We start from the raw sequence: 12,417 nt of genomic DNA, 5'->3' as shown, positions 1-12,417 counted from the left end.
AGCTAAGATCTTTACATCAACATTGAGCAAAGAAATCGGCCTATACGAGGAACACTCTGTTGGGTCTTTGCCCTTTTTTAATAGAAGAATAATAGATGCCTCATTGAAAGAGGGTGGCAATTTGCCGTAATTAAACGAGTCAGATAATACTGAAAGTAACTGAGGAGAGAGAAGTGAAGAGAATGATTTATAAAATTCTACAGGGAACCCATCAGGTCCAGGAGATTTCCCTGAGGACAGTGCAGAAATTGCAAAAGATATTTCTTCTGATGATATAGGCGCATTAAGTTTGGCTTTAAAATCAGATGAAAGTGAGGGAATATTCAGATTCTTTAAGAATTGATCAACAGAGATATTGTCATTCAAAGATTCAGAGGAATAAAGCCGAGAATAAAAATTTTTTAATGCGTCATTAATTTCTAAATGATCCGATGTAAAGTCTCCGTTCTCCTTCCGGATCTTTGTAATATGTTGTTTGGCTTTGGAACGCCTCAGCTGATTGGTTAGAAATTTACCAGACTTATCCCCATGAATGTAAAAGCAACTCTTGCTTTCGAGAAGTTGGCGTTTGACAGGTTGAGTAGACAGAAGATTAAATTTAGTTTGGAGTTCAACACGCTTCTTGTATAGTTCAGGGTTCTTAGTTTGAGCATATAGTTGATCCAATTCTTTAATCTGGTTAATGAGGTCTAATCGATCTGCACAGGATCTTCTGTTGAGATTTGCTGTGTAAGAGATTATTTGACCCCTCAGATATGCTTTCATGGCATCCCAGACTATCTGGGATGACATTTCAGGTGATGTATTAGTGTTAAAATAAAAGGTTATCTGATCCTTAAGAAATTTTAGAAAATCATCATCCGATAATAAAGTTGAATCAAACCGCCAGTGTTTATTCCTCTGAGGGAGACCAGGAAAGTTCAGAGAGAGAGTAATTGGGGCATGGTCAGAAATCAGTTTACTCTGATAGTCACAAGAGTAGGCAAATGGAATAAGTTGGTTGTCGAGTAAGAAATAGTCAATTCTAGTGAAGGTATGGTGAACATGTGAAAAAAAAGAATAATCCCTCTCAGTAGGATGAAGGAAACGCCATATATCAGAGATACCAAAATTAGAGAGAAACGATTGAATAGCTAAGGCAGATTTAGTAGGTGATCTGGTAACAGAGGACGATCGATCCAGATTAGAATCTAACCAACAGTTGAAGTCACCACCCAGTATAAGAGAGTATGAGTTTAAGTCTGGTAGTGAGGAAAAAAAACGTTCAAAAAAGTTAACATCATCAAAGTTGGGGGCATACAGGTTTGCTAGTGCAACTTTAGTGTTATATAGTTTACCAGAAACAATAATAAAATGGCCATTTGTATCAGATATTTTATTATGGAGTTCAAAAGGAATATTTGAGTTAATAAGAATGGAGACTCCCCTAGCTTTAGCGGCAAAGGATGAGTGAAAATGCTGACCCGCCCACTTTGACAGAAGCCGGGAGTTATCAAAACAACGAATATGAGTTTCTTGAAGGAAAGCAATGTCAGCTTTGAGTTGTTTAATATGTGAGAATACCTTCCTCCTTTTAACAGGGTGATTCAATCCCTTTACATTCCAGCTCACGAATTTAAGTGCACTAGCCATTATCAATTACTAATGCATAAAAGACAGCAGGCATATAAAAAGTCAAGCTATACAGTAGCAGTCTGGGAGCAGAAATGTAAACATAGATTCGTAAAATCAAAACATAAACATGTCCTGAGCAATAAAGAAAAACAATAAATACAGTGAGTGATGTTGGAACTGGAAAATCCACCCCACCCACACAACCCAAAACTAGATGGCTACCAAAAAAAGCAGCTAGCTCTACCAAAAAAATTAACCCAAATATAACTTCCAGATCTGTGTCATTAACAACAGTTCCATATAAATACTATAGCAAATAGTAACTAGTTTATGCACTAGAAAACATAACTACAAAATGGAACATCTTCTGCAGAAATATAAAACTTAATACAGAGAAAATTGGAAAAAAACCAAAACTAACCTACCCGTGAAAAATTATGGAAGAATAAAGTAAGAGAAAGGGGGAAAAAAAGGGAGGAAGGGGAAAATTATAAATTCAAAAAAAGAAAAAATAAATCAGCAATTAAACTGTGAACCAACAAACAGGGAAGCCTTCAATAAAGACTTCAAACCTCCAAAACAAGTTAGAGTCAGTTGTAGAACTCTATAGATAAAGTTATACAAGAATAAAATAGATTACACAAGTACTAGTTAAACGTCCATAGGGAAACATTAAGCACAGAATGTCTATTTAAAAAAGACACACCAAATCCAGGGAGAGATTGTCAACAGCCCTTAGAGTTTCAATGAATAATGTCTGAGTGATTCAAGTAAAGTCTGAGTCCAGAAAAAGTAATTTTACTACGAGAAGTACTTATCCACCATTTTAGGAGGTCCGATCGGGTTCCAAAGATGACTGGATAGCTGGAAGACTTGCAACAAATGCCTCAGCCTCCTTCACTGACTTAAGCCACTTACATTTTCCAGTATTAAGCTTGATTCGTAATCGGCAGGATTGCAAAGAGAGGGTTTAAAACTACGATCATAAAGCACTTTCATTACGCCTTTAAACTCAGCGCGCATCTTTAAGGTCTGGGGTGCAAAATTTTCCACAAAGCGAATGATTGTATTTTGGAAAGTAAAAGTACCTCTGCGACGTGCCTCCATAATCAGACGGTGTTTTACCTGGTATTGATGAAAGCACAAAATTACCGGTCGCGGGCGGGAGCCCAGTATTCCGGGGGGAACGTAAACCCTGTGTGCCCTTTCAAGCTCAGGTGGGTTCGGAAGCAAGTCTTTCCCGAATATCTCACAGAGAAACTCGGCGAAAAACTTCACGGTTGATCCCTGTTCGGTGGCCTCTGGCAACCCAAGAATTCGGAGGTTACAGCGTCTGCTGCGATTTTCGAGATCCACCATTTTGGAAAGGAGTTTGTTAGATTTTTCCTCTAGGCTGGGACAGACCAAGTATCGAACGCGACTTTCTAAATCTTCAGAAGTCGAATCGATGCGAGATAAGTGTTCAGCATGTTCATCCACTCTATCGTTGATCCAATCCAGTTTGGCTTCCAGCTGTTTGAAAACAGTTCTAAATTCCTTTAAAATTTCGACTCGGAGCTGTTCGAGCACAGCGAGAGTCTCAGCCGAGAGAGCCAGAGCTTCCTTTCTCCCGGATTTAGAACTCTTGCTAGACATTGTAAGGTAGATGTGTTCACAGGCAAGTAAAAGAAACCAAAAAAGTTCCTAACTAAGGTTTAAAAAATGGAGACATTTAGTGCAAAGATAGCGACAGTAACGGAACAAAAGTTCGGAGCAGCTAAGCAATCGCCATCTTACCGGAAGTCTACAGCAGGTTTTAACCTCCATGGAAGCACAAATGAAGCCTGTCCAAAATCTATGTATGTCCCAGTGGAAGCTAAGTACACTTGTATCTTGGTGCTAGTCAGCTGCAGACAGCTACCATCAGACGTTTGTAATCAAATAGAGGCATGGGTTTGGAGACGCAGAGAACAGTGGTACATTTCTAGCAGTCTGTAAGGCAGCCAATGCCTAACCCTATTGGAATGGAAGTAGTTGCATAATACAAAAATTACATACTACCATAATCTTTTCTACTGTTTTAGGATTTTTATACATCCGTATCCATGAACTAAATTCCAGTGATAATCTCTCTGTGGAACTATATCCCATGTAAGAAACATTAATTTTTGGGAATTATACTTATATTCCTTGTATATTTTTTGGACAAAAGTCAGAAGGAGTTCTTGGATTTTATTTGCATCAAAGGCAGGTTATGTTTTGGAGGTCACTACATTATGTGTGGTCAAAATTGAGACAAAGATCTGGGATCTCAGAAGCAAAGTGGAGAGACACAAGGAAAATATGCACAGAAATGCTGGAAGAACTCAACAGGTCAGGCAGCATCTATGGAAGGAGATCAATAGTCGGCAATTCAGGCTGAGACCCTCCATAGATGCTGCCTGACCTGCTGAGTTCCTCCAGCACTTTGTGTGTGCTGCTCAAGAATTCCAGCATCTGCAGAATCTCTTGCGAGACACAAGGGGAAGTAATTTGCAGTCCAGAGAAGGATGCACGTTGTTTTACCAGGATCCAGCACAGTCTTGATGGGACAATAGCTTCCCCCTGTATTGTAATAATTATTTAATGCTATACTCCAATGAAATTCTGTAGAAACACTGCTGTGAAAATCAGTGGCTTCATTAGGAGGGAAAACTGGCTTCAACTGGTTTTGGTCTATGGAGAGAAATCCCTAAGCAATCAATATTTTAAGAAAACTAAAATGAAATGACGGATTTTCTGCAGGAAAGGCAATGTAAAATAATATGCCAATGCACTTAAGTTTGCTCAGTAGTGAACTTGTGACCCAACCTTGGTAAGTCCGATACTGTACATTCCCCTGCTGACTGGAACAATTTGTTTCAAAATGGTAACACAGTTTTCACCATCTGCCTTTATTTGATTTGTTAGTCCCAATAAGATTTTGTACCTGCAAGAAAAAAATAGCAATATTAACAATACTCATTTTTCATAGCGGCTATATGCCAAATTAACATTCTGTTCAACAGAGGATGCTTCAAAATGCAGGCTACTTGGTCTTTGATTGGTTTGGTATCCACTTAAATTTCTTCCCTATCATTACAGATTTCTCAATCCTTTTATCCCCAGTTCTTATTTGGAAAGAAAGACTTGGCTTTAAGTAACAATCTTGTGCTGCTTTAGAGATGACCTCTCTTCCATACTAAGATCAGAACTGAGGGTATTTAATGATTGGGCAACATTCAGTTCTGTTCACAACCTCTCAAATAATGAAGTGAACTCATATTGAACACAGCAAAAGGAAGCATCGCTCATACAGGCGTTTGTATAATATTTGTGCCAAGAAGTGCCCAATGAAACAGAGCCCAACCACCAAAATTCACCAGCATTATAAAATATATAGTTTATTAATATATGTAAGGTTTGTATTTGTAGCATGTAATTAACTATGGACTATGTATACGTTGCATTGTTATGATTGAATGGACTAGACTTTGTCTGTCTGTGAGGAGTGACACAGCTAAGAAAAGTTCTTTGCTTTCCTGTACATTATTTTGTTTCAGAAATCAATTCATGAATTTAACTTGCAGATGCTGAAAAATCTGAGATGAAAACAGAAAATGCTGGAAACACATAGACTGTCTGTCAAAAGAGAAATCAAGCTAATTTTTCCTATCAGAGATCTTTCTCTTCTAGGAAAACTAACTCTGAAGAGGCTCTCAGCTCTCCACTACAATTTCTGTCTACTTCTTCTGCTTTGTTTATCCCAAACTTCTCTTTCTCTTCCAATTCTTTCCCTTCTATTCTGAGTTTGAACAAAAGTCATGAGTTCTGACAAATGGTCTCTTACCTGAAACATCAACTCTTTCCACAAGGTGCTGAGAATTTTCAATATTTTTTGTTTTTATTTATATTAATGCAACTTACTGGTGGTCCTGAAGCATTATTACAGGGAGATGTCATCCACCATCTCCAAAAGATACCGTGGAAACTCACTAAGGTGACAAGCAGCACCTTCCAAACTGTGATTTCCAGCACCCAGAAGCACAGGAGCAGCGGTTGTATGGCAATGCCAAATGCACGTTTCCTTCTAGTCGCATGCTACCCTGACTCACAACTACATTGCAGTTCACTCAAAGTGCTGGAGGAGCTCAGTAGGCCAGGCAGCCTCTATGGAAAAGGATACAGTCGATGTTTCGGGCTGCGACGCTTCATCAGGAGTCCTGCTGTAGGGTCTTGGCTGGATTGCCAGCATCTGCAGATTTTCTCTTGTTTATATTGTAGTTCCTTCATTTTTGCTGGATCTAAATCTTGGATCATCCTATCCCTAGCATTGCGAGAATACCTTAACCAGATGGATTGGAGCAGATCAAGAGGGTAGCTTTACATTATCTTTACAAGGACAATGAAGGAAGAACAATCATTATCAATCTACCCCTCCACCTTTAACACGTATTGTTAATCTAACATGCATGCAATCTAACCAATGATTGACCTCATATTCTCCACCTGTGCACTTTGGACTGAGATTTTACAATGACTACACATGGCACTAAAAACACCATACACTCATTTTGCTTAATTATCAAGAAAAACATATTAAATCCCATTTATATGAATTCATATTCACAACACCAAGAGAAGTAATCAGCTAATCTCTGAGGCCTTCCAAGTGCTAACTGTTTTACTGGCACTGGCCTTCATATTGTGGAAGTCTAATAGAAACATGAAAATGGACACAATTTAGATACAGGATCTCTGAGTGCAGATGGACCCCATACAAACCTCTTGATGAAATTATCAAAGGTAATCCTCACAGGATAGCCCTCCTTACGGATCCGGATGGTCTCCAGAATCCCAGAATATCGCAACTGTGTGCTTACAACATCAACCTCAAAGAGTTCAGGCTCCTGTGGAAAGAAAGTTTTCAACATCAGTTTCTCACACACCTTCCATGCACATCCAGTCTTAAAAAATTGTCTTCTGACTGGGAGGAGACCCCGTGGTGGTCTTCAGCCTGTTGCCCAAGTATTGCTCTAACATGTGTAAGTGCCACAGCACCTTCCCTACACAGTTAACTTTCAATGAGGATCTTTCCATCTATTAAACCCTCTAATACTCGAAGATTCAAAGTACATGTATTATCAAAGCATGTATGCAGTATACAACCCTGAGATTTGTCTTCCCACAGACAGCCACGAAACAAAGAACACCGTGGAACCAGTGAAAAAGAAAAACATCAAATCTCCAACGTGCAAAAAAAAAAGAACAAATCATGTAAATGGCAAAAACAAGAGTGGAAAACACAGAATACAAAACACTGAATCAGAAGATATCGAAAGAGTTCAGGCACCTTCAGTCCAATCCAACGCCGCTATCTGGAGGCCACAGTGCCAATCTGCCACCCAGATCAAAATCGCTCAAAACAGCAACAACAAAACCAGAAATCAGAAACACATCACAACGTGACCCACAGAGTCCAATCCACAAACTGTATCGATTAAACCTTGCCTAATACCCAGGACTCCAGCAGCATTGAGTGAGAGGGAGAGGGGGAGAGAGAAAAGAGAGAGAGAGAGAGAGAGAGAGATTGAGATTTAATCAAGGTTTAATCGACACAGGTGCACAGCACTGAACACCCTACCACCCCTACCCTCACTGACCCCCAACCCTTTTCAATGCCTTAATCAGCAGGATCAGCGAGAAATGGAGTCGATTGTGGAGCCTTCAGAATTCTTGGCCTCCAGGCTGCATGCTTGGCTTGAAACCTCGCCAAACTCCGGAGACAGCAAAGTGTCAGATCACTCAATCCGCCAAAAAACACATCACCATAGTGTAGATCACAGGCTCCAACAGTAGCAGAACCATATTTGAAAGAAAAAGATGAAGTAAACAAAGTGAAAGTAGTAGTTTTGTGAACCATCTGAGGATGTTGCCCTTGGTCGTGTTGCTCACTGGCGCCATCTACTGAGACAAACAAGGACATTGAACAAAAATGGAATATTCCACAAGGTTCTTGGCCAGCTGGTCATTCATTTTAACAATCTTTTTCTGCTTTTAACAATATCTTCATTGTGCTGAATTTTGAGTGACCTGTCTCAATGCTAACATCGTCCATCACAGGATCTCAAACTACACTGCCACTTGCAGTGGCTTCTGAATTCTTTGCAATGCAGATTTTTAAGATGCCCAAATTTGTATCGAAAAATATAGAACAGAAACGACTGCAACAGGCAAGGCAGGAAAGGACCGCAATGTCCTAACGTGATTCTGACAAAAATGCATGTATTTCTCTATTTTGTTGAACCTCCCTAGGCTGCATCATGGTCTGGTATGGAAATTCAAATGCGCAGGAAAGTAGAGAACCCAACACAATATATCAATGGCACCTCGCTACCCACCAATAGTAGTGTCTACATGAGGCACTTCCTCAAGAAGACAACATCGATCATCAGAGATCCCCACCATCCGGGCCATGCCATCTTCTCATAGCTACCATCAGACAAAAGGAACAGAAGTCTAAAGTCCCATCCTATTAAGATCAAAACCAGCTACTTCCTTTCAATTCTTTAGTTTTTGAACAGACCTGCACACCCCTAATTACGAACTCAGTATAGCAACCCTATGACCACTTTGTACTATATGGTGGACTTTGCATTTTTTCCTTATTTATGTCCTTTCTAGTAATAATATTTGTATTATTTCTGCTTAATTGCTGTTTTTCTCTTGAATATCATGCTTTTGCTGCTCTGTACCTGTGATGCTGCTACAAGTAAGTTTTTCATCGCACCTCTGCACTCAAGTACTTGTACAGATGACAGTAAACTCAACCTGGACTTTACCCAGACATGTACGGCTTATTTTACCGCCTGTACATATCTACTTGAACCTATGTCTTTTTATCTAGGAGGTTACAGTCACACAAGGTGGAAGCAGGCTATTTGGCGCACCCTGCCCAGGCTGACTCGCGGACATCCATCCATATTAGTTCCGTCTTTCAGCATTTGGCCTCTATGCACAGGTGATTTACTCTAAGTACTCGGCTTACACTTCCTGAATGTTGTCAGTGACTTTGCCTCCATCACTTTCTCCTCGGTGTGTCCCAGGTACTCACCACGCTCTGAGTGAGAAAGGTTCTCTTTGGATCCCCTCTAAGTCTCTGACTCCTTTCACTTAAATCTCCGTCCTCCAGTGTTATCATCAATACATTTAGTTACCTCCTCAAAATTTTTAATCAGATGTGATCTACTTTTTACAACTCTATGCCGGCTACCTCAGATCAATGCCTGCCTTTCCAATCTTCTGCCAATTTCCAACATACTGCCTAATTCACTAATCTCATAAAATTAACACTTTTATTATTTTCATTCATACTGGTGTGGTGCAGTGTAGGATTTGATCTCCTGGTTTAGCATTCTCCTAAATGACATTGGCAGAAGTTGACCAGAGAAAAAGTCACAGTGAATTAAAATGCCCTCAGACCCAACAATTCTACTGCAAAACTAAAATACAGAGGGATGCTGGAAGTGCTCAGAAAGTCAGGCAGCATTTGTGGAGAGATTTAGTGTCAGAGCTTACAGAAAGTAATTTGCCTGATATGATCTCCCAGTTTTCCGTTTGACTCTTGCTGTCTGATCTGCTAAGTAACTCCAGCTTTGTTTATTTTTAATTCCAAACAAGAGAGAATCTGCAGATGCTGGAAATCCAAGCACCAGTCAACCTTTCAGGCCGAGACTCATCAGTCTCGATGAAGGGTTTTGGCACAAAACTTGGACTCTACTCTTTTCCATAGATGCTGCCTGGCCTGCTGAGTTCCTCCAGCATTTTGTGTGTGTTGCTTTATTTTCAATTCATTACTTTTATTAGTTCAATTAATACACCCTTAAGACACAATTTCACCTGTTCCCAAATAGTTCAAAGGTCTTTATCTCTACATTAATGCACTCCAGACACGAAGGTCAACACCCAAGCTCCTGAGTTCAGCTTACCTTTTTGTTATTTGGCTTGATGCAACGGACAAACAAAGGATTGCAACTGAAAAATTGGAAGTGTTATATTAATTATTAACTGTTTATCAAATCAGCGATGCACCCTGCAAAAATATCAAAGGTTTCACATTTATAATGTAGCTTAGCTGATCTCAGAAATGGTTTAGAACATTTACCAAATGATTGATGAACACACAGAGGTAATGTGTGTGGTGGTGGGGGGTTGGGGGGGACGGACAGTATGTTCATCTGTTTTGGTCTTTGCTTTAAATCTCCTGATCCCAAAGGGATCCAGGGACCCTTTGGTTCTTGGTATTGGTCCATGGCAGAAGAAGGTTTACCTTTTTCTCTTGGTTTACCTTTGGTCAGGACTCAGGATTTTTTTTTTGGGTTTTCTTCAAACACACTAGGGGATATTTACTGTCCATCAGAGCCACAGAAAAGCCAATAAATGTTAGGTTAGGGTCTATGGCTGGGTTCGGATTAGATACTGAGGGCTGTTTCTAGAATGGGAAAGGGAAGTACAATTTTAATATCCCAAACTGACCTTTCCATCTTCTCCACTAGATCCATCAGGGACTGCTGGAATTTGGCTGCCACGGTGGGAGCATACCTTCGGCTGATGGTACTGTTCTTAGGTGATGTCATCTTCATGGCTTGTCCCATGAAAAGGCTGGTCAGAATCTAGCAAGCAAAGGAAATGCATTCTGTCATTAAATTATTTCTGTTGTTAAATTTGACAGTCCATAAAGGTTCGGTGGTGGACTAGAATTAGGAGGGAGGAATGGTTTGGGGTGTGGGGAAGACTAGGCTAAGAGTTAGGATTTGGGTTGAGATAGGGTAACATTAACGCTTAGAGCTTGGCCTGAAAGCAAGAGGGAAATTGCTCTTCTTTTGATGGTATTGTCATCTTTATTTCACTAGTAACTGTTTAGTTTATGTTTCCCAATGTCTACCTTCACTTGCCATCTTCCATCTCAGCTAAAGATTTTTTAGAGTTGTTTATGGCACATACCAGCTATTCATATGAATATATATGTATTTGAAAGAACAGTGGCGCTTAAGCACAAGGATAAAGGTATTTAAGGGTGAAGTTTTGGGGTTAGATGCTAATAGTTAGATATAATAGCTTAATGTTAGGGTTAGTTCTTTGATAGGCTGAGGCTGGGGTTAGAAATAGAGCAATACAATAGGATTGCACTGGGTTTAGGAATAACATTAGGATTAATATAGGTCAGGGAGTGATGCATGGTGTTTAGCAGTTTCTCTCCAGGAATTATATCGGCTGATCAGTGTTATGGAACATCACAAAGTCATTTCAGATGAAGGGGACCATTCAGTACTCAAGTTTATTTCTTCAGTGTGAACCCAAGTATTCCCATCATAGAGAACAATTGGTTCCTGTATGGACAATGTATTGACTGGCTGCATCATGGCCTGGCATGGGAATACCAGTGCGTTCGAATGGAAAATCCTACTAAAGGTAGTAGATCCAGCCTAGTAAATCACGGGTAAAGGCCTTCCAACTATTAAGCGCATCTACATGAAATGTTGTCATAGAAAAGCAGCATCCATCATCAAAGATCCTCACCACCCAGGTCTTGCTATCTTCTCACTGCTGCCATCAGTTAGAAGGTATGAGAGCCTCAGGACTCACACCACCAGGTTCAAGAACAGTTACTACCCCTCACCCATCAGGCTCTTGAACAAAGGGATTAATTAGACTCACTGGACAACCCAGGCTTGTCGGTACATGACACATCTCCTAAAAGTTAATTTTCACATGTCAATTAGGCAGGAACCCTCAGACAATTAAACATCTCTGTCATGATCCAGAACAAAGAATTTCAGCAATAGCTGCTAAAGGCCAACATAACCAATGGATTGAGTTGAAGCTGTCAAATAAATAAAATCTCCCAACTCACTTTTATTTTGCTGTTCACAAACAATTCTATGACATCCTGTCGAACCTGATCATGATTTTTCTCCACAAACTTCTGGACCTGTTAAAAAGGAACAGGAATGAAATAGAGCCCTAGTCAAACCTCTTACAAAATAAGGAATGATGAAGTAAGGGACTGCTAGTCCAGATGCTTTTTAATGTGAAATTTATACGCTAAGTGGTCCCTATAATGTTATTTTATCTCTCAACATAAAGATTCTCCCCCTCCCTACTCTTTCCTGATCTGTTTACACCATTCCAGGTCTATTACATTATATCTCAGAATGGTATGGCATAAACAAAGGTAGTTTTTCAGCCCATCATGCCCCATGCTAGCTCTTTGATAGAGATATCCAAAGTGGTACACTTCCAATAATCTTTCAATTCCCTTTTGAATTTAACTGTTGGATTTGCTTTTGTCACATACATGCAGTGCATTTGCATTATAATGTGCTGTGTAAAAGATATGTCTTTGTGTTCTCACTTGCACTTTTGCCAATCACCTTAAATCTTTGTCTTTGGTTCCTGACCACCATCACTCACTCTACTACACCTCCTCCCCATCCCACTCCCCCCACCATCTGGACACTGGAAACATTTTCTCCTTATTTATGCTATCAAAACCATTCATGATCTTCAATCCTTCTATCAAATCTCTTAATCTTCACCAGTCTAAGGACAACCATCTCAGATTTACGAGTCTTTCCACATAACTGAAGACATCCATTTTGCAACAATTCCAGCAAATTGTCTCTGATTATCTTTCCTAGAGTCCCCCGATTTGAATAAAATTCCTAAAAAAATGTTCCATAAAGTTCAGCATAACTTCTTTGTTTTAGTAAAGCGTGCTTCTGCTAATAAAGCCAAGGTGCCTTT

The 12,417-nt window shown here is 39.8% G+C and overlaps 1 protein-coding gene across 1 annotated transcript in view; it reads right to left on the bottom strand.

Moving 5' to 3' along the window:
- The window catches only part of myo15aa (myosin XVAa), a 190,413-nt gene that overhangs the window by 143,731 nt on the left and 34,265 nt on the right, over nucleotides 1–12,417 (bottom strand). The window contains exons 17-21 of the mRNA XM_073060850.1: nucleotides 11,525–11,602; nucleotides 10,147–10,283; nucleotides 9,600–9,645; nucleotides 6,397–6,521; nucleotides 4,444–4,561 (exon numbers count right to left, since the gene is read on the bottom strand). Coding sequence (XP_072916951.1) covers nucleotides 4,444–4,561; nucleotides 6,397–6,521; nucleotides 9,600–9,645; nucleotides 10,147–10,283; nucleotides 11,525–11,602 — 504 coding nt within the window. The remainder of the gene's footprint in view (nucleotides 1–4,443; nucleotides 4,562–6,396; nucleotides 6,522–9,599; nucleotides 9,646–10,146; nucleotides 10,284–11,524; nucleotides 11,603–12,417) is intronic.

This window comes from Hemitrygon akajei, chromosome 11, assembly GCF_048418815.1.
Source record: "Hemitrygon akajei chromosome 11, sHemAka1.3, whole genome shotgun sequence".
NCBI classification, from domain to species: domain Eukaryota; kingdom Metazoa; phylum Chordata; class Chondrichthyes; order Myliobatiformes; family Dasyatidae; genus Hemitrygon; species Hemitrygon akajei.
The sequence above is the reverse complement of the archived record's forward strand: the minus strand, read 5'-3'. Positions and strand labels throughout refer to the sequence as shown.